General features: G+C 38.7%; 1 protein-coding gene and 1 non-coding gene across 4 annotated transcripts in view; both read right to left on the reverse strand.

Annotated features, from left to right (window-relative positions):
- SLC25A16 (solute carrier family 25 member 16) overlaps positions 1-23,550 on the reverse strand; it is a 43,678-nt gene that overhangs the window by 5,210 nt on the left and 14,918 nt on the right. For 2 of the 3 annotated variants that reach the window (XM_072823356.1, XM_072823353.1), the window contains exons 5-7: positions 7,191-7,312; positions 6,768-6,834; positions 1,927-2,089 (exon numbers count right to left, since the gene is read on the reverse strand). In XM_072823356.1, the coding sequence (XP_072679457.1) occupies positions 1,927-2,089; positions 6,768-6,834; positions 7,191-7,312 (352 nt within the window). Of the gene's footprint in view, positions 1-1,926; positions 2,090-6,767; positions 6,835-7,190; positions 7,313-17,287; positions 17,367-23,550 lie in introns of all 3 variants that reach the window. The other variant, XM_072823355.1, reaches the window with a different exon arrangement.
- Positions 255-337, reverse strand: LOC140632802 (small Cajal body-specific RNA 18). The gene has a single exon (XR_012030487.1).

The raw sequence follows: 23,550 nt of genomic DNA on the forward strand, positions 1-23,550 counted from the left end.
CCAGAATTAGAACAATTGCAAGGAAGCAAAAGGACTGAGAGGAAGTCTTTGGACCTGGTAAGAGTCAACAGGTATAGTATATAGCTTAAGAAAAGAAGTGAGAGAAAAAAGGCAGATCTTAAGAATCTAAATTAGAAGTGAGTAGCAAAGAAAGGCAGTAAAAGCAAGAAGAGAATCAGAACAGATGGAAAGTGATCATGTTTCTATAAATGTGCAAGGTTCCACAGCCAGGTTTTCATTTTTTCCCCCCCCGGAGGTCTCAGTCGGCTCTTAGCATCCACTCCATCATCTGGTTCCTAGAACTCAGATTGCGCAGTGGTCACGTCATCATCGACCGGGGCTCGCAGCTACCGGGCAGGGGCCTCCCCAACCGCCCCCGCCTCCCTGCCTCCCTGCCTCCCCGCCCCGGTCCCCAGCCCCACCTTACCCCACACGTTTTTGTTTTTTTTTTTTTCTTTTTTTTTCTTTTTTTATGATAGTCACAGAGAGAGAGAGAGAGGCAGAGACACAGGCAGAGGGAGAAGCAGGCTCCATGCACCGGGAGCCCGACGTGGGACTCGATCCTGAATCTCCAGGATCGTGCCCTGGGCCAAAGGCAGGCGCTAAACCGCTGCGCCACCCAGGGATCCCTATTTTTTTTTTTTTTTTTTTTTTTTTTTTTTTTACCCACACGTTTTCATAATCCTCTCAGGCTCCAGGTCAGCTGTGCCAAGCGGAGCTCGATCATTTAAGGAAAATACCGCGAGCTCACGAGGGGGCTACATTGGGGACTTGGGGACTTCCCGCGCTTCCAACCCCCCCGACCACCACCCCTCACCCCCTACCGGGTCCTCCCGGCCCCTCTCCCCACAGCCAGGTTTTCAAAAATAAACCAATATACCTTTTCTTCTTTACCTTCAACCTAGTATGATTTGCTTCTACAGACAAGTACACTGAATCTCGTTTCACAAAGGCAATCCTTAATTGTAAAGTCCAATAAACACCTTATGTTTCAGTATTTATCTTACTTTGACTTTTCTTTTTCATTGGATACTCTTTTTTGTCTTTGTGACACTATTACTTCCTGTTTCTCAGGATACTCCTCAGTCACAGAAAGCTTTTCTTCATGTTCGTGAAAAGCTCCTGCAAGTGTTCCAGCCTCTTTTTATCTCATCTACTCAATCTCTCTTGGGCTGGGAAATTCTTGGAAGTCACCTTTCCAAATTAAAATATAGTAATACCTTTATCTATATTCCCACTACAACTTATATTAATATATAACTCCACTGTATTGCCACTGTCTTAATAAGAATACAGGCTTGTTGAGAAAATAACTTTGTTTTTCCTTTAGCATGTATCTCAAAGCCTAGTACACTGCCTGGCACAAAGGAGGCCTTCAAGATTTAGTGCCAGAAAGTGCCTCCTCTCCTTCACTCTCTCTCTCATTCTTTCTCTCTCTCTTTCACAAACACACACACACAAATGACTCAAATTTCAAAAACCCATAAAGGCAAATTCATAAGAAAATATGAAGACTATAATTAGTAATTCTTTATAGCTTACTTTTTTTTCTTTCATTAAAAAAAATTTTGTTTTAAAGATTTTATTTTTAACTAATCTCTACACCCAATATGGGGCTTGAACTTAAAACTCCAAGATCAAGAGTTGCAGACTCTACCAGCTGAGCCAGCCAGGTGGCCCTCTTTCTTTTATATGAATCCACAAAAATTTTGATAGGTTCAAACTAATCTGGTCAACATGGCATCTAATTATTTGTAATATGCTTAAAGTGCAGGTGCATCTGGAAAAATGTATTAGATTACTGCTTATATTTTGCAAGGGATCCTGTGTTTTAATAATTAGAAAAAATAAAATGATTTAACTGACACTGAAAATCAAGATTGAGAAATTGCAATTTGATTGAATTAAGTTGATGAAGAGACTTACGATATTGTCTGTGCTATTGCTCCAGCAACACCACCACAAAGTAAGTTTATGTGGGTTTTCAAAACTAAGACATTAGGATTGTCTGATGAAGGTCTGCCAAGAAGGGTAGGAGCATGGGAAAGCCCAACACTCTTTAAGGTACCAAAAGTAAAAAATGAAACACCTGAAAAACAAAATATAAATTCACCACAATGCTTTTAACATTACATGAACCATGAAAAGACACCATTCTTCATAATAAACAATTAACTCAAGAAACAAACTATACATTTCCTGATTTCTGATGTTTGGCTTAATCTAAAAGAAAAAGGTTTAATTAATGTTTATAAATAACCTAGAGATGACAAAATAACTACCTATAAAAATTATAGGCATGGTTTTCACACGCTAATATATGCTGTAGTTTACTGAATAAAGGCAGAGTTGGTTATAAATGCCATCTTATGTATTAATAGAATTAAGTAGTTTTCCAAGGTTTCGCATGAGTAAAAGTTAAATTCATGATTAATAATTACAAGTAAATATGACAACTTATATTTACAATAATGATCATGATAAGATAAAGGTGAAAACTTCAGAAGTGACAAAGAAATTTTTTTTTAACTCAGTGTCTAATTTTGTCTCGAATGAAGAGTTGTTACCATGAGAGAAATGTTCATATTGGATCACGAAATCCAATATGAATTAGTGAAATCTAATAAATATTAAATTATCAATAATACACACTTGGCGTGTGCTGAACATTTACATGATTTTTATTTTTTTATTTTTTAAATTTTATTTATTTATGATAGTCACAGAGAGAGAGAGAGAGAGAGAGAGGCAGAGACACAGGCAGAGGGAGAAGCAGGCTCCATGCACCGGGAGCCCGATGTGGGATTCGATCCTGGGTCTCCAGGATCGCGCCCTAGGCCAAAGGCAGGTGCCAAACCGCTGCGCCACCTAGAGATCCCATACATGATTTTATAATAGACCCATTAAAGTCTTACTTTCACAAAATCAAGAATAGAATTCAAGGAATCCTATCAACTATACTCAAGGTAACTTGATACCTATTAAATTTTAAAATATATTTAAAATATGCTCTATACTTTTTTTTTTTAATCATAGTCACAGAGAGAGAGAGAGGCAGAGACAGAAGCAGGCTCCATGCACCGGGAGCCCGATGTGGGATTCGATCCCGGGTCTCCAGGATTGCGCCCTGGGCCAAAGGCAGGCGCCAAACCGCTGCGCCACCCAGGGATCCCAAAATATGCTCTATACTTAACAAGAAACAAGCACTAACAAAAATTCAGTCGAGGAGAATACCTCAATATATGCATTTATTCTTTATACAAAATTCTTATATAATATAGTATTTGAATTGATGGCATACAATTATAGAATATTCATATACTTTTATATTTGGGAAATCTATTTAAAAGACTTAATCTAGGGCAGCATGGGTGACTCAGTGGTTTAGTGCCATCTTCAGCTCAGGTGCCAGCTTCAGATCAGACTGATCCTGGAGGCCTGGGATGGAGTCCCACATTAGGCTCCTTCTCTAATGGAGCCTGCTTCTCCCTCTTTTGTGTCTCTGCCTCTCTCTCTCTCTCTGTGTCTCGCATGAATAAATAAATAAAATCTTTAAAAAACAAAAAATAAAAGGCAATCTAAAATTTGAAAAAGCTCACAGTGAGGAAATACATAGCAAATTAAATGTACGTTGGAAAAATCAGAAATACCTAAATGTGGAATAATATTCAGTGAAATATGATACAACTAATAAAAATGACATTTGTGAAGAGTATTCAAATATATGAAAAATGTTTGAGAAATGGAGAAATAAAATTATATATATACTATAATTAGGTTAAAATCTATTTTAAAAACAAAAAACTTAGAGAAGAAAATAGAGCAAAAAAATTATAGAGTTCTGCTTCCAACATAATGGCAATCTAGGTATTCTGAATGACTTTGTCATTGCTATTGTTGTTGCAAAAAAGGATGAAAAGGAGAACCCGAGGACTACAGCCTTCCAACAACATAAGCTGGAGCCCACTTGGGAGTTGTAGGCCCATGAGAGTGGTGAAGTGACTCTATATAATGAAGCCAAGAGCCACAAAGCTATTGAGATGGATCATGCCACTGGGTCTGCAGAAGATGGAATCGCTGGGTCTGAAACTCAGAGATTATGATCAAGTAATGGGGTCATAATTAAAGGCCACCAACCATAGGATGGAGCAAAATAAATTTACATATTTATAAAAGAATGGTAAGGGAAGGGTTCAGAAAAATAAGGCAGGAATATTTTAAAACATGAAAAGAAAAGCCATAGGTAGAAATCAAATAGCAAAGGATAGAAAGTACAAATGTATGAAAAATCACAACTATTAGGTGGGTAAATTGACAAAGATTTTACAGACCAGATTTTTAAAAATAACCACTTACATAATGGTTGCAAAAGAAATACTTAAAACATAAAGACATGAAAAAGTAGAAAATGAAAGGATGAAAAAAGATATACTAGGCAAATATTAACTTGGATATGTCCAAAAACTAATCATGAGTTAAGGGGAGGAGGTGGGAATTTGAACAATGATAATATACTAGATGATACTGAGAATTTTTTTTAAAAGTTCATAATGGTGTGTGATTATGCTTTAAAAAAAGAGCATAGAGAGCTGAATCCTGAAATACTATGGATGAAATAAAATGACTTTAAAACAATATGGGATAAAAGGAGAGTTTTTAGGGGCATAGATGAAACAAGACTGGTCTTGATTTGATCATTGTTGAAGGTAGGTGCTAGGTGAATGGTGGCTCTTTTATTGTCTACTTTTGAATATGTTTGAAAATTTCCACATTTTAAGTAAAAACAGTAAAATAATAAACTCATGTAATGCAGCTAAAGCAGGATTTGGGGGGTAGGGTGAGGCGAAGGCCTACATTAGGAAAAAAAAATCCAAAGGTTGAAAATGAATGAAGCAAGCATCCAACTGAAGAATAAAACTGAGGAAGGAGATAAGAAATGAACAAGAATCAATGAAATGGAAAATAAAGGTAGACTAGAGAAGAAAACAAAAAAAAAACTGATTCTTTGCAAAATATAATAACTGATAAAACAAATAAAGATGAAAAAAGGGACACAATAGAGCAGATGTAAAAAACTTTGAAAAATAAGGGAAATCTTTTGCCAAAAAATTGAAAACTAATACCAAAGGGTCAAGTTGAAAACGGTGAAGAAAGGTATGAACTACCAAAAATGGTTCACAAAAGAGAAAAACCTGAATGGTCCTACATGGAATCCCTGGGTGGCTCAGCTGTTTAGTGCCTGCCCTCGGCCCTGGGTGTGATCCTGGAGTCCCGGGATCGAGTCCCGCCATCAGGCTCCCTGCATGGAGCCTACTTCTCCCTCTACCTGTGTCTCTGCCTCTCGCTCTCTGTGTCTCTCATGAATAAATAAAATCCTTAAAAAATAATAAAATTTAAAAATAAAAATCATCCACAATGAAAACTTTCAAGAAACAGATAATTCTAATGTTTTTAGAGATTATTTCTGAACATGGAAAATGAGAAAATACTCTTCAACTCATTTATGAGATCTATATAACCTTGATTCCCAAACCACACAAGGATATTACAAGAAAAGAAAATTACAAGCTAATCTCATTTAGGAATACAGATGTAAAACTTCTTTAAAAAATTAGCAAACTTGATTCAATGCGATATAAAAAGGTCGTTATGTCATAACCAATTTGGGTTGATCTTAGAACATCTATTAATTTCAATTGTATTAACAGATTAAGGGAGAAAACTATATGATCACCTCTATATATGCAGGAAAGGGTGTCTGATAAAATTCAACACCAATTCAGATAAAAATTCTTACCAAAACTTCCTTAATGCCATACATGAACATTATGCTAAGTGAAGAAGTATTACAAACAGTCCCTTTAAAATCATTAAGGAGCCAAAATGCCCAGTATCATCACTTCTATTCACTGCTGCACCGTAGGTCCTTAGCTATTACAGTAGCTAAGATAAACATAAATAAATAAGGAAATAAGGATTAGAACGGAAATAGAAAAATGATATTATTTGTACAGAATATGAATTCCCCACACAGAAACCCCGAAGCATCTACAAGTAACATGGGGGCTGACTATAATTAATCAACAAGTAGGATAATGACTAGCTATAAGATGATATAAAATTAAATCAAGCAATAGACTGAAAATGTAATTTTCCAAAAGACACAGCAGAGCTTATATGGTATCTATAAATATGCCTAACAAAAATGTCCAAGATCTGTAAAAACTTCATTCAAAATCCTAATGGGGGGCAGCCCTGGTGGCGCAGCGGTTTAGCGCCGCCTGCAGCCCAGGGTGTGATCCTGGAGACCCGGGATCGAGTCCCACATCGGGTTCCCTGCATGGAGCCTGCTTCTCCCTCTGCCTGTGTCTCTGCCTCTCTCTGTATCTCTGTGTCTCTATGAATAAATAAATAAAAATACTAAAAAAAAATCCTAATGGGGTTTTTGTGCAAAATCAAAAACGTGCATGGAATAGAGTATTTATAGTTCTTACATTCCTTAAAAAAAAAAAAAAAAGGCATAAGGTAAAGGGACTTGTCCACCAAATATAAAGACTTGTAAAACTGTACTCAATTAGTATTTTTAGAAGTAGCACTATAGGTCACTGGGGAAAGGAGGGACTATTTAATAAATGGTGCTGGGTCAAATGTTTATCCTTAAGGAGGGAAAAACCAAATCCAGATGGAATAGGGGTTTGATACAAAATGCTAAAATTTAAAAAATCATTCTTAGGAAAAACTAAAGATTCTGCCAAATTTCAAAATACCTGCATATGGAGCCATTCCTAATATGGTGGGCATCAGGCCTCTGTAAAATCCAAGGAAACCGCCCTCCTTTTGAATGAAGAAAAATTAGAAGTGAGATTAAGATTACATTGTGCTTATCATTATTAACATCAAAAAGCAAAAGCATATGTTACAAGAGAAAAAAAATTACTCTGGGACCCATCCTGAAACATAGATGTATCATAATCATTAATCATTAATATCATCCATAAATAAAAGTTTAAATAACATTCAAAATATTTTTCTAAATATAAAAGGACACATTAAAGGGGCACATGCTGGCTCAGCAGAGCTTAAGACTTAAGACTCTTGATCTTGTAGTCAAGAGTTCAAGCCCCATGTTGGGCACAGAGCTTATATTAAAAAATAAAACAAGACAGATGAGAAAAGTAAATGTGAAATACCTTTGCATAAATTGTTTTGAATGCATGAATAATTCCTGTATAAGTGTGTTCCCCTTTCACCTGGAAAGCTAGGCGTACTCTCACCATATCAAGAGGGTAAGTACAGATAACTGCAGTCATACCTGAAAAAAAAGTAGAAACTTAAATGTGAAAGAATATGCATATATATATATATACACATATATATATACTACTAATGTATAAGTATACTATACATACTAATATATATAGTATACTATATATATACTACTAATATATATATACTACTAATGATAGAAAATATATAAATATATAAATATATATTTCCTATCATTAGTAGTGCTCTCAAATTATAGCAATGATGAAAATCTAATGAAATAAAAAATGATATTACTAATAGAATTATATCATAATACCACCAGCTGAAAAACAACCTTGTAAGCAAAGGGTCAGTTTGTAAAATATTTCCAAGTTCTTCCCACTGTGAAGTTATGTTATTAATACCAAAATAGTACAGTATAGGTGGATCATGAGTATTTTTTAAATTCTATTTCTTGTCTATTTCCAGGTAGGATACCAGAAAGGAAAAACTATCTCCTAGCACTAGGCAAGATATTTGACTTTTTACTTATTACCTCTAATCTTAAAATGAAGAGATGCTTTACCTACCAAAGGGATTCTTATAAAAATAAAATAAAGGCATTTTTCTAAACTTCAAAGCATGATCATTATTTTCTTTTTAGTGTTTTGGTAAATTTGTTGTTGATGAAACATAATAAAAATATAAATGCTCATAGTCATAGAAAAAATTTGTTTTAGGAATAAAAATTTGATAAGCAAATTTAGTATTAAGTTCTAGATTTTCATCAATATAATAATTTTCAAATTGCATAAACTATCCAACTGAGCTATTTTTAATTAAATCATCTATCTTTAAAAGAAGTTTTACTTTTTAAAATTTTTATTTTATTTTAATTTCAGGATAGTTAACATACAGTGTTAAATTAGATTCAGGTGTATAGAGATTCAACAATTCTATACATTACTCAGTGCTCATCAAGATAAATATACTCCTAATCCCCTTTACCTGCTTCACCCACATCCCCCCCATTTACCTCCACTAAAGCCATCTTTTGCTCCCCATAGTGGACTCTGGTTTTGTGGGGTTTTTTTTGGTGGTTTTTTATTCTGGTTTCTTTTATTCTCCCTCTTTGTTCATTTGTTTTGTTTCCTAAATTCCACATATAAGTGAAATCATTTGGTATTTTTCTCTCTCATTTTGCTTACCATTATATTCTCTAGCTCCATCTATGCTGTTTCAAATGGCAAGATTTTTTTTTTTAACAGTTTAATAATATTCCTGTGTGTATCCCTCACATCTTCTTTATCCACTTGGGCTGCTTCCATAATTTGGCTATTCTAAATAATGCTGCAATAAACATAGGTGTGCATACATTTTTTGGAATTAAAGTTTTAGGGATTCAACATGTATTCCTTGTATTGTATTCCTTGGGTAAATATGCAGTAGTGGAATTACTGGATCAAATGATAATTTTATTTTTAACTTCCATACGGTCTTCCACAATGACTGGTTTGCATTCCCACCAACAGTGCACAAGGGTACCTTTCTCTCCACATTCTTGCCAATACTTGTTTCTTGAGTTTATTTTAGCCATTCTTTTTTTAAAATTAAGATTTTATTTGAGAGATGGAGTGAGAGTAAGCGTGAGACAGAGAACACGAGTGTGGTGAGAGGCAAAGGGAGGAGCAGACTCTGTGCCAAGCAGGGGGCATGACTTGGGGCTCAATGCCAGGATTCCAGGATCATGACCTGAGCAGAAGGCAGAAGCTTAACCGACTGAGCCACCCAGGTGCCCCTGTTTTTTTACTTTTGTTGGTAGTTTCCTTCACTGTACAGAGATTTTTATTTATTATTATTTTTTAAAATTTATTTGAGAGAGCATGAACAGGGGAAGGGGCAGAGGGACAAGCAGACTCTCCACTGAGTGGGGACATGGGGTTTGATCCCAGGACCCTGAGATGATGACTTGAGCTAAAGTCAGACACTTAACTGAGCCACCCATGTGCCCCAATTTATTTATTTTCTTAAATTTTATTTTTAAGTAATCTCCACACCCAACGTGGGGCTCAAACACACAATCTTTTTTTTTTTTTTTTTTTTTTTCAAACACACAATCTTGAGATCAAGTATTGCACACTGAGCCAGCCAGGAGCCCCAGAACCTTTTTGTTTTGATGTAGCAAAAATCTATTTTTGTAAAATAGACTTCCTTACTTCTCAAAAGAAATGTATGCTCAGTGTAGAAAAATTAGAAAAAAATAGATAATAAAAAATTAAACATACACATATTTATCCACCATTAACAAGCACCTAAATATATAACATCCCAAACCTTTATACATGTACATTTACACACATGCTTAAAACTTATAATAATGTAATAATACGTGCTTAAAACTTATAATAATGTAATTCTGGGGCAGCTGGCTGGCTCAGTCAGTACAGCATTCAACTCTTGATCTTAGGGTCATAAGTTCCAGCCCCACAATAGGTGTAGAGATTACTACAAAATAAAAAATAAATTTAAAAAGTATAATTCTATTTTGTAGTCAATTTTTTCTACTGTACATTACGTTGTGAACATCTTCCCATGTGAGAGATACATTACCTGGATGTAACTTAATTTATTAAAACAATCACCTTAGACTTTTAGGTGATTTTAGGCTAATCTAATTTGCCATATGCTCCATTATTTGCTATACGATACTATAATTGCAAGAAATGCTTTTGTGAATGACCTTTTATTTTTATTTATTTTTATTTTTTTTGTGAATGACCTTTTAGATAAATATTTTTGTGCATCATTTCCATTATAGATAAATTCCTAAAACAGAATTATTAGGGCAAAGAATAAAGTTTTTTTCTTTTCTTTTCTTTTTTTTTTTTAAGATTTTATTTATTTATTCTTGAGAGACACAGAGAAAGAGAGGCAGAAGAGACACAGGCAGAGGGAGAAGCAGGCTCCACTCCATGCAGGGAGCCCGACGTGGGGCTTGATCCCCGGTCCCCAGGACCACACCCTGGGCCGAAGGCAGCGCTAAACCGCTGAGCCACCCAGGCTGCCCAAGAATAAAGCTTTTAATAGAAATTGTCTTCCAGAAAGATTGTACCAATTTGTTTTTTTGTTTGTTTGTTTTTTTATGATAGTCACACAGAGAGAGAGAAAGAGGCAGAGACATAGGCAGAGGGAGTAGCAGGCTCCATGCACTGGGAGCCTGACGTGGGATTCGATCCCGGGCCTCCAGGATCGCGCCCTGGGCCAAAGGCAGGCGCCAAACCACTGCGCCACCCAGGGATCCCCAGATTGTACCAATTTGTAATAAATGTCAGCCATTAGAATAAGTCCTATTTTCCTGACTTCTCAGAAGTATTAGATAATTATTAGATAATTAGAATATTCAATTATTGGATAATTTTCCCAGCATTTGATTGACAGAAGAGCATTCTCTCTTATTTTGGCTTCTTATATGACTCCCCCCTCCCCTTTTTTGGTGGTTTTGTAACTTTATTTGACATTCAGTTGTCAGTTCTCATTCACATTGATTGTATAGATTTTTGAAAGTGGTGCTAGATTTTTAAAGTGGTGCCAGAATTTTCAAAGTGGTTATCTATATAGTATATAGGTAACCAACAAATATATAGCTTCTTTGATAAATCTTTATCCTCATTATGTTTTCTGAACCACCTCACTGGATACAGAATGAGGGACATTCCTAATTCTTTTGGCCTACATAGTTTTGTTGAGTTTAATGTTAATGTGCACATCTGGAGTTTTCATCTCATTCAGGGCAAATTTTGGGATTTCTCTAAGTAGATGAGGCACATGCTCTTGAAGCCCACTCCATAGATATATTTGTGAATGGTAAGGGTGTGTTTCCTGGTCACTACCTTGTGGTCAAGAGAACAGCCTTCTTTTCACCACCCTTCTTTTGCAGAGCCATTCTGGGCTCAGGTTGGAAAGGAAGAGTGCAAGGTATTGTCATGACTTCCTTTTTCTATGTAGGCTTATTTTTTAGTTTATTTTTTTCTTATGTAGGCTTTTTAAAAAAAAGATTTTATTTATCTGACAGCATGCATAAGCAGGTGGAGCAGCAGGTAGAGGGAGAGAGAGAAGCAGGCTCCCTGCTGAGCAGAGAGCCCAACATGGGGCTCAATCCCAGGACCCTGGGATCATGACCCGTGCTGAAGGGAGACACTTAACTGACTGAGCCACCCAGGTGCCCCAAGATTTCATTTTTTTTAAACATTTATTTGAGAGAGTGTGTATGCATGTGACTGGAGGGAGGGGGCAGAGGGAGAGAATCCCCAAGCAGACTCCCTACTGAGCACTCAATCCCACCACCCGTGAGATCACTACCTGAGCCAAAACTAAGTGCTGGACACTCAACCAACCAAGCCACCCAGATGTCCCTAAGATTTTAAGTAATTTCTACACCCAGTGTGGGGCTCAAACTCACACCCTGAGATGAAGAGTCACATGCTTCACCAAATGAGTCAACCAGATGCCTATGTAGACTTGTAATACTACCTTATATTTTTTAAATATTTTTTTAATAAAGGTTTATTTGACAGAGAGAGCAAGAGAGCACAAGCAGAGGGAGCAGCAGAAATAGAGGGACAAGCAGACTCCTCAATGCAGGGAGCCTGATGCAGGCCCAGGGCTCAAGCCCAGAACCCTGGGATCATGACCCAAGTCGAAGCTAGACACTTATTGGACTAAGCTACTCAGGTGCCCCAATACTACCTTTTAAACATGATAAATTTATCTTTTTCTTAGTCTTAACAAATAAAAATAAAATTTTTGTGCCACAACTTTGACTCAAAATAGCAAACAAGTAATATAAAAGTGGCAATTTAAAGTGATTACCAGGAAAAAATAAAAAATAAAAAAATAAAGTGATTACCAGGGACTTAGGTCATGATCCCAGAGTCCTGGGATTGAGCCCCGCATAGGACTCCCTGCTCAGTGGGGAGTCTGCTTCTCCCTCTCCCTCTGCCCCTCTCCTCTGCTCATACTCTCTCTCCCTCAAATAAGTAAATAAGATCTTAAAATAATTAATTTTTTTGAAAGGTGATTTCCATTCTAGGAGCTCCTGGGTGGCTCAGTTGGTTAAGCAAAACTCACTCTTGATTTATGCTCAGGTCATAATCTCAGGGTTGTGAAATCAAGCCCCAAGTCAGGCTCCATTCTGGGCCTGGAGTCTGCTTAAGATTTTCTCTCTCCCTCTCCCATACTTGTGCATGCATACTCTCTCCCTGTCTCACTCTCTCAAAAAAGAAGAAAGTAAAGGAAAAAAAGTTATTTCCATTCTCTTGGCCTAATTTAACTTTTTGGTCTAAAAAGTTTTTTTAGGGCAGCCCCAGTGGCCCAGCGGTTTAGCGCTGCCTTTGGCCCACGGTATGATCTTGGAGACTCAGGATCGAGTCCCACGTCGGGCTCCCTGCATAGAGCCTGCTTCTCCCTCTGCCTGTGTCTCTGCCCCTCTCTCTCTCTGTGTCTCTCTCATGAGTAAATAAAAATCTTTAAACAAAACATTCGATTAGTAATTTCTTTTTTTTTTAAGATTTTATTTATTTATTCATGAGAGACACAGAGACAGAGAGAGAGGCAGAGACACAGGTAGAGGGAGAAGCAGGCTCTATGCAGGGAGCCTAATGTGGGACTTGATCCCAGGTCTCCAGGATCACACCCGGGGCTGAAGGCGGCACTAAACCGCTGAGCTACCTGGGCTGCCCTGATGAGTATTTCTAAACTTAATTTTTTATTTCAGAAATTCCATCATCTAGTGACTAGAACTGTCAATTCCCCACTGCAGCCAGTTTGTGAGCTCTTTACCTGTGCTATTTGTTTTCAATCTATTCATTTTTTAACTATTTAACATATTTATATTTAACTTATCGGTATTCAAATCAGCCATGTATGGCAGGCAAGGCAGTAATTTTCTAACTGGCTTCTTTTAAGATAAATCTTAACTAATACAGTACAAAATTCCTGAGGCAAGATTTGGCAATAAATTACATTTATATTACAGCAAATACCTTATTATCCAGATATTTATAAAACTAACATGTTTTGCAAGTTGGCTTAATTTTTTTTTACAGCTTGTGGTAAAGACTTTGCAAGGGAATTTTTGGAAAATAAAATTAGGAGATATTATCCATAAAATAGTTTCATCTTTATTGGAATATTTCATATTAAGAAGTGTAACAAAAGAATCAAAAGGCTGGGATCCCTGGGTGGCGCAGCGGTTTGGCGCCTGCCTTTGGCCCAGGGCGCGATCCTGGAGATCCAGGATCGAATCCCACATCAGGCTCCCGGTGCATGGAGCCTGCTTCTCCCTCTGCCTATGTCTCTGCCTCTCTCTCTCTCTCTCTCTCTCTCTCTCTCTGTGACTATCATAAATAAATAAAAATTAAAAAAAAAAAAAAAAAAAAAAGAATCAAAAGGCTGACCATTTTAAGGCTTGATTGTGCTGACACAACACAACTTGATTAATATTCAGATTTTGCTAGGATTTTCCCAATTCATCACTATCCATTTTTACAAAAGCTATTAATTTTTACAACTTCTTTTTTTCTCTTCCCTAACTTGCATCACTTTGGTCTTGCCTCTTCCACTTGCTCTCTCTCACTCCATTTATTTCTTCTTTCCTTCTAGTTGTCTTACTGGCTTCAGGTGGCTTAACATGAAATGATTGTGACTTAAAGTAGCAAATGATAAATTGGTAGAAAATGAGTATGCTTAGAAATTTATAAATGTAAAGGGGGCATTAGCTTAAAAGTTGCAAGACAGAAAGTGGCAGGACCATGAGTCAGACTGAGGAATTGGCATAACCTAATTATATATCAGAAAATGGTAAAAAAAATAATGCCAATGGTTACTAGAATGCTAAATTTGTGATCTAGTTTTGCAATTTTTTAGCCAGTTTATTTTACCATGTTTTTATGGATTTCCTTTTTTTTTTTTTTTTTTTTATGATAGTCACACAGAGAGAGAGAGAGGGGGGCAGAGACACAGGCAGAGGGAGAAGCAGGCTCCATGCAGGGAGCCCGATGTGGGATTCGATCCCAGGTCTCCGGGATCGTGTCCTGGGCCAAAGGCAGGCGCCAAACTGCTGCGCCACCCAGGGATCCCTATGGATTTCTTTTAAATTAAAAAAAAATCAATCAGGGATCCCTGGGTGGCGCAGTGGTTTGGCGCCTGCCTTTGGCCCAGGGCGCGATCCCGGAGACCCGGGATCGAATCCCACTTGGGCTCCCAGTGCATGGAGCCTGCTTCTCCCTCTGCCTGTGTCTCTGCCTCTCTCTCTCTAACTATCATAAATAAATAAAAATTAAAAAAAAATTAAAAAAAAAATCAATCAAATCTTCCTAAAGGAAAAAACATGTTAACATTTGTTAAAATGAAACAAGTTTAAGGCAAAAAAGAAAAGAAGGATGCCTGGGTGGCTCAGTGGTTGATCATCTGCCTTTGACTCAGGGCATGATCCCGGAGTCTCACAATTGAGTCATGCATCCGGCTTCCTACATGGAGCCTGCTTCTCCCTATGCCTATGTCTCTGCCTCTCCCTCTCTGTGTCTCATGAATAAATAAATAAAATCTTAAAAAAAAAAAATAAAAAAGAAAGAAACCACAGGCCCAAAATGGAGTCACTTGTGCTAAGCCCATGTCACCAAATCAAGTCTTAATACTTAACCTAAATGCAGTTTCAACCTTCTCCAGGAATTTGCCCCACTCTTTCTTTATCTCTTCCCTCTTCTGGCTATAAAAGCTTTCCATTTTGCATAGCTCCCCAGATCTCCTTTCTACTTGCTAGATGGGATGCTGCATAATGCATGAATTATTGAAAAAGCCAATCTGATTCTCAAATTTTTACAGTTGAATTGTTTTTTTTTTTTTTTTGAGATTTTATTCATGAGATACACAGAGAGAGAATGAGAGAGAGAGAGAGAGAGAGGGGCAAGGACACAGGCAGAGGGAGAAGCAGGCTCCATGCACCGGGAGCCTGACGTGGGATTCGATCCCGGGTCTCCAGGATCGCGCCCTGGGCCAAAGGCAGGCGCCAAACCGCTGCGCCACCCAGGGATCCGTTTTTTAAAGATTTTATTTATTCATTTGAGAGAGAGAAAACAAGAGAGAGGAGAGAGGCACAGAGAGAGAAGCAGATTCCCCACTGAGCCAAGAGCCCTACATGGCACTCAGTCCCAGGACCTAGAGATCATGACCTGAGCCAAAGGCAAATCCTGAAAACAACTTAATGATTTCTTTTTTTTTTTTTTTTTAAGATTTTATTTATTTATTTATTCGGGAGAGAGCACAAGCAGTAGGGAGAGGGAGAAGCAGGCTCCCTGCTGAACCAGAAGCCCAACGTGAGACTTGATACAAGGACCCTAGTATCAAGACCTGAGCTGAAGGCAGATGCTTAACCGGCTAAGCCACCTAGGACTCCCAACAACTTCATGATTTCAATGTAATATTAAACCCTGAGGGCAGCCCCAGTGGCGCAGCAGTTTGGCGCTGCCTGTAGCCTGGGTGTGATCCTGGAGACCCAGGATCGAGTCCCACATCTGGCTCCCTGCATGGAGCCTGCTTCCGCCTCTGCCTGTGTCTCTGCCTCTCTCTCCGTGTCTATGAATAAATAAGTAAAAACTTTAAAAATAAATAAATAAATAAATAAACCCTGGAATGTAGGCAGAGAATTTTTAATAATTACACACTCTTAAATCTTGAAAACTAATTAGTGACTTTAAATGTTTACTTATTTTTAGAACAAGGAGGTAAGAAATACCCTTCACTCTAAGTATTAAACTATGAACCCCTCTACAGGGCTAGATGTAGACTTCTACAAACCTTAACAAAAAAGATTATGATATCTTGCATTGTTCAAACTAAAAATACTATTACACTGTAAAATAAGTTTGAGGATATCCAACTACGTTCTGATTTTCCTCACAATGACTGCATCAATCCTTTTTCAAAATAATGCTGGGGACTTAAGCATGGGTGTAGTCTACCTGTAAGTAATCTAGCACCAGCATTATTTTCTTGGGGTTGAACTTTTCTCATTTCAGTAATTTATTATTTTTAAAGTATTTGGATTTGACTTATGATCAAAACTGATCAAATGGTCAAAAGAACTTATGAGTATGGACTCTAGATTGAGCCTGAGTTCAAATTAGACTCTACCACTAACTAGCTGTGTGACCTTGAGCAAGTTACCTAACCTGGGTGTCAGCTTCAAAATCTGTAAAACGGACACCACAATAAGTCATTACCCAAATTAGGTTTTATGAAGCTTAAATGAGTTAATATATGTAAATAAAGGCTTAAAATAATTCCCAACATATACAAAATATTATATCTAAATGTTAAAAAAAAATGTTAGCTATTATTCTCCCAGTCTTTTTCAAGTTATTCATTTTTTGACCCTTTCTTTTTTTTCTCTTTTCTTTTTTTTTTTAAGAGATCTTATTTATTTATTCATGATAGACACAGAGAGAGAGAGAGAGAGAGAGAGGCAGAGACACAGGCAGAGGGAGAAGCAGGCTCCATACTGGGAGCCTGACGTGGGACTCGATCCCGGGACTCCAGGATCACACCCTGGGCCGAAGGCAGGCGCTAAACTGCTCAGCCACCCAGGGATCCCCTTGACCCTTTCTTTTGTGAACCAAATCAACTGTATTCTCTTTTTACCCAAATTCTTCCACTCTCAATCTCTTCCTATACATCAAGAATTCAAATAAAAAGGAAAAAATTAAAAAATAATAATACAAAAAGAAAAAAAGAACAATCGGGATTATTGGGAAGGAATATGTAACAAAGTGGGAACTTAGCTTGACTGCTAGTAATCATACTGACCTATGTATCAGTCATCTACATGGTGACTGGGATTTTCAATTCATAAACCTAGTGTCTCCCATTTTGGCCTTTTTTCTATACTCACATATCTCTTCCTTACTAGTCTAACTAGCACTGCTTTTCTGAGAGGCCAAAAAAGTCCTCCAAGTACAATTAAGGAAAATCAGAAACTACCTACCTCAAATAGTGGTGGTGATAGTTTTCCTCTTCCCCCATTTTACAACCATAATCCAATACAGAAAGCAGTATATCTTCACCTACCAGGAAGCAATGAAACTCAATCAAGTTGAGGTGTGCCTGCAATTTTTGTATATGTGTAAACTTCTCTTTTCTTCCCTTAGTCAAGAAATTGAGGACTTAATGATGAATCCAAACTTACTGAGACTGTTTTTCCCTAAATTCTTACCCTAACATAGAATCCAGGAATTGTGGTAACCCAAGAACATACATTAATCAGTAATTAAATTTTGCAGATCTGCAAAGCTTCAAAGACCTCAACAGTGCCTCATAATCACTGTATACAATACAAAAACCCTATGAGTGCAAATTATATTTATAATCATGATACCTAAGACAGATAATTCCTGGTCATTAAAACTGCAGAGATCGGGATCCCTCGGTGGCGCAGCGGTTTAGTGCCTGCCTTTGGCCCAGGGCGTGATCCTGGAGACCTGGGATCGAGTCCCACGTCGGGCTCCTGGTGCATGGAGCCTGCTTCTCCCTCTGCCTGTGTCTCTGCCTCTCTCTCTCTCTCTCTCTGTGACTATCATAAATAAATAAAAAAATTTTAAGGGATCCCTGGGTGGCGCAGCGGTTTAGCGCCTGCCTTTGGCTCAGGGCGCGATCCTGGAGACCCGGGATCGAATCCCACATCGGGCTCCTGGTGCATGGAGCCTGCTTCTCCCTCTGCCTATGTCTCCGCCTCTCTCTCTCTCTGTGTGACTATCATAAATAAATTTAAAAAAAAAATTTTTTTTTAAATTAAAAAAAAACTGCAGATATCATATTCTGAAAATATGGCAAATATAAATTTTTTATTCTGCTCCAGCAAGAAGCATATATAACTTCTTAACAAAGGAACTACCACTATAAGGAGGAGGCAGTAGAGGAAAGATGAAAGAGGACTTCAACCACTTCTATTTTGACATCAGTGTGTACTTTCTAATTGCTTAAGTTCTTCTTTCCAGCTTATCTCTTTACTCAGGCAAAAGACCAGGTGGGCAAAGCATTCTGTGAGCATCCCTCAAGACAGGACAACTGCCCTGAACCAGCAAGACCAGGCGGGATTGACCTCCCTGCGCACCAACATTTGTCCCATATTTTCCTTATATAAACCTATAAGTATTTTCAGCCTTTGAGACACTCTTTGAGAGTGTCCACTGTCTTCTGGGTAATGGCCTCACAGAAATAAATTCCTTTCTTGTTTTACCACATCCACCTTTCTATCTTTGGATTTTATCCATAGAGAGTAGCCGAACCTGGTCTATTTGGGAACCCCAAAGCCAGGTGTTCTTGCACTTCTGAGCCCCCGTTGCAATTCTGGCAAGTCAGCCAGGCGCTGTACTTCTCATTTATCCAGCCGCCTCAGGATTCCCCAGTATAGAGCAATTAGCTGTGGTTTCCTGAGCTAGTGACTGTGAGAGGTCAGAGTCAGCTAGCTATTGCTAGTCGACCCCAGACAGGGAGCTGCTGAAACCTGTTTCATTTTGAGGACTTTCTCCCTTGCCTTGAACTGGCACCAACTGCCTTACCTACATCTGGTGAAACAAATGAATTAGAAGTAGCAGGCCCTAGAAATTTGGCTCCCGGTAAGTTCCCGATAAGTGCATACTGTACCCAGTACTTCTTTATTTCCCTTCTGTTGGGTTCTTTTGAACCACTGTCAGGTTTTCATGACCTTTTTGTTTAGGCTTGCATAGCCTGGAGTTGGGGCAGGGGCCACTGAAACTTGTGAAGGTACTGACAAGGTACCACAAGGACTATTTGACAAATACAGGTTTTTGAGGAATGATGAGGTAAACAGGAAGTTAAAGTACACATCTGGGAAGATCTCTGTTGGAATTCGTGTGTCTGTGAGTATATGTAACAAGACAGGAAGTACTATCTCTATACCCTTTCAAAAGCTCCTGGCTGACTGGTCTATATATCTATGACCTATTTTATGTGTGTTCAGGACTGACAAGGATTGGAATGAATGAGTTTCTGGTTTTTTTGGTAGTAGAGGGTGGGGAGGTAGCAGAGGGAGAGGCAGAGAGAGAATCTCCAGGCTGGGCATGGAGCCGGATGCAGGGCTTGATCTCACAACCTTGAGATCATTACCTGGGCTGAAATTAAGAGTCAGGAGTTTAATCAACCGAGCCACTCAGGCACCTCAAGGAATGAATGAGTTTTAAAATTACATTGGTAGGGACACCTAGCTGGTTCAGTCATTAGAGCATGTGACTCTTGATCTCAGGGTTGTAAGTTCAAGCCCCTTCTTGATCTCAGGGTTGCAAGTGCAAGCCCCATGTAGAGCTTATTTTTAAAAACATAAATAAAGAAGTGCACTCTTAAAAAAAAAGAGTACACTGGTATAGGTTGAGCTTTTCAGTTAAAAACAACAAAGTTTTCTTGGATTGTTGGTCTGGTCTTGATAAGAAATTATAAAAAGTTTTTTCCTTTTTCTTATCTGCCCAGGGCTATGTTTTGTCATTATCAGGGCTTCGATTACTTAAGAAAGTTAAAACACGGGACACCTTGGTGGCTCAGTGGTTGAGCATCTGCCTTTGGCTCTGGTCGTGATCGCAGGGTCCTGGGATTGAGTCCTGCGCATCAGGCTCCCCACAGGGAGCCTATTTCTCCCCCTTCCTTGGTCTCTGCCTCTTTGTGTGTCTCTCATGAACAAATAAATAAAATCTTTAAAAAAAAAGTTAGGGATCCCTGGGTGGCGCAGCGGTTTGGCACCTGCCTTTGGCCCAGGGCGCGATCCTGGAGACCCGGGATCAAATCCCACATCAGGCTCCCGGTGCATGGAGCCTGCTTCTCCCTCTGCCTATGTCTCTGCCTCTCTCTCTCTCTCTCTCTCTCTCTCTCTGACTATCATAAATAATAAAAAAATAAGAAAGTTAAAACTTCTCAGGGTGCCTTAGTGGCTCAGTCAGTTGAGGGTCTACCTTCCGTTCAGATCATGATCTTGGGGTCCTACACTCCCTTCTCAGCAGGAAGTCTGCTTCTCCCTTTTCTCTCCCTCTGCCCCTCCCCCTTGCTTGTGCGCGCTCTCTCTCTCAAAAAAATAAAAAATAAAAAACTTAAAAATGTTAAAACTTCTCAATATTAAAGGAGCTAAATTTTGCTAATAACTATATAGACTTCTTTATAATCTTTTATTGCCACCTTGGTTAAACAGACAATTAAATATTAAGTTTTATAACAATCTGTAATCTTGTTAAGGCAACTGCTTTATTTATTTATTTTAAGAGATTTTATTTATTTGACAGAGAGGGAGAGAGCACAAGCAAGGGGAACAGCAGAGGGAGAGGGAGAAGCAGGCTCCTCACTGAGTACGGAGCCCGATATAAGGCTCCATCTCAGAATCTTGGGATCACAACCTGAGCCAAAAGCAGACGCTTAACTGACTGAGCCACCTGGGTGTCCCATGGCAACTGCTTTAAAACCTTCTGAGATTTTTGGGGTGTCTGGCTGGTTCAGTTGGAGGAGTGACTCTAGATCCCAAGGTTGGGAGTTCAAGCCTCACACTGGCTATACAAATTACTTAAATTTTAAAAAGGCACCTGGGTGGCTCAGTCAGTTAAGTGGCTGCCTTTGGCTCAGGTAATGATCCCAGGGTCCTGGGATCCAGACCCATGTTGGGCTTCCTGGCTCAGTGGGGAGTTAGTTAGCTTCTCCCTCTGCCCCTCCCCCTACTCATGCCTTCTCTCTCAAATAAATAAATAAATAATTTTTAAAGTGTCCTAGTAGTTAAGCATCTGACTTTTTGTTTTGACTCACATCATGATCTCAAGGTTGTGAGATTGAGCCTCACGTTGAGCTCTACACTCAGCACAGAGTCTGCTTGCAATTCTCTATTCTCCCTCTCTCTCTCTGCCACTCCCACTCATGTTCACACTGGCTCTCTCCAAAATAAAAATCTTTAAAAAACCTGAGGTTTTTAACAAACCTCCCAAGATTCAAATTCTAAATGAAGGCTTTTTGACTAATTAGGCTTGCTTATTTGGTATATTCGATTACATAGGAAGCACTGTCAAATAAATGGTGATGATCTTCTTAGGTTATATTGTATGAATAAATGCTATAATGCTGTTCTAGAAATTATCTGAAATCCCTAAAGTTTTAACATGTCCTGGTATAAGGTCATCATTTAACATTCTAATTATTGGGCAGCCCCGGTGGCGCAGCGGTTTAGTGCCGCCTGCAGCCTGGGGTGGTGCGATCCTGGAGACCCGGATGGAGTCTCCATACAGCTTCCTATATGGAGCCTGCTTCTCTCTCTGCCTGTATCTCTGCCTGTGTTTCTGCCTCTCTCTCTGCGTGTCTCTCTATGAATAAATAAACAAAATCTTAAAAAAAAAAAAAAAAACACATTCTAATTATTGAAATGTTGGATATCACAGAAATAATTGGATCTCCTTGTCAACTGCACTATAATGAACTATTGTCCAATCTTTAACCATATCCATCTTTTTTTAGTCTTTTGTTATTTATAGTTATTGCTCTCTTGAACTGTGTTTCATCTTCGAGGAGATTCATGAAAAGGACTATTTGACAGATACAGGTTTTTGATATGTTTTTTTTTTAAGATTTTATTTATTTATTTGACAAAGAGAGCAGAAGCAGGGGGTGCGGTGTGGGGAGAGGGAGCAGCAGACTTCTGGATGAGCAGGGAGCCCAATGTGGGGCTAGATCCCAAGACCTGGGATCATGACCCAAGCTGAAGGTAGCCTCTCAAATGACTGAGCCACCCATGAGCCCCCCTGATATCTTTAAAATCATAAAACTGGGATCCCTGGGTGGCGCAGCGGTTTGGCGCCTGCCTTTGGCCCAGGGCGCGATCCTGGAGACCCGGGATCGAATCCCACATCGGGCTCCCGGTGCATGGAGCCTGCTTCTCCCTCTGCCTGTGTCTCTGCCTCTCTCTCTCTCTCTCTGTGTGACTATCATAAATAAATAAATTAAAAAAAAAAAAAAAAACCTAGAAACATCTCAGGCTGAAAGTAAAAGAAACAGAAATGGTCAATAAACATTGGAAAGCTGATGAACCTTACTCATAATTAACTGCTAAATACTAAAAAAAAATTTTTTTAAGATTTTTTTTTTAATTTTTTTAAATTTTTATTTATTTATGATAGTCACAGAGAGAGAGAGAGAGAGGCAGAGACACAGGCAGAGGGAGAAGCAGGCTCCATGCACCGGGAGCCTGACGTGGGATTCGATCCCGGGTCTCCAGGATCGCGCCCTGGGCCAAAGGCAGGCGCTAAACCACTGCGCCACCCAGGGATCCCAAATTTTTAAGATTATATTTATTCATGAGACACAGAAAGAGAGGCAGAGAGACACAGGCAGAGGGAGAACCAGGCTCTACATAGGGAGCCTGACATGGGACTCAATCCCGGGTCTCCAGGATCAGGCCCTGGGTTGAAGGCGGTGCTAAACCGCTGAGCCACCCAGGCTGCTCTAAATATTAAAAATTTGATAAGACCCAGTGTTGCTGGCATGTCTGGGTGGCTCAGGGGTTGAGTTTCTGCCTTTGTCTCAGGGCATGATCCCACCGTCCCGGGATCGAGTCCCACATTGTGTTCCCTGCATGGAGCCTGCTTCTCCCCCTGCTTCTGCCTCTCTCTGTTTCTCATGTATAAATAAACAAAATCTTTAAAAAAAAATCTATTAAAAAAATTAAAAAAGACCCAGAGTTGTTATGGTATATAGGGGAAAAAGTCATTAAAAGCATTATGAAGGCAGCCCGGGTGGCTCAGCTGTTTAGTGCCACCTTCAGCCCAGGATGTGATCTTGCATGGAGTATATGCTTCTCCTTCTGCCTGTCTCTGCCTCGCTCTCTCTCCTCTCTGTGTTTCTCATGAATAAATAAATAAAATCTTAAAAAAAAAAAAAGCATTATGAAGATCAACTAGACAACTTATCAAAATTTAAATGCACACATCCTTTGATAAAATAATTTCCCTTGTCAAAATTTATTCTACAGCCATAACAAGTACAATGTGTTATTTGTGAAATAAAAACTGAAAATATTCCAAATGCCAGTCAATAGGGGACTGGATTAAATATATCATGATACATTCATAAATTAGAAAATAACATCAGGTCTTTAAAAAAAAGAAGAAAGATCTATGTATTGATATAGAAAACAAGTCTTGAGATAACTGTAAAAGAAAGGTTCTAGGGGATCCCTGGGTGGCGCAGCCGTTTGGCGCCTGCCTTTGGCCCAGG

Source organism: Canis lupus, chromosome 4 (assembly GCF_048164855.1).
Source record: "Canis lupus baileyi chromosome 4, mCanLup2.hap1, whole genome shotgun sequence".
Taxonomy (NCBI): Eukaryota; Metazoa; Chordata; class Mammalia; order Carnivora; family Canidae; genus Canis; species Canis lupus.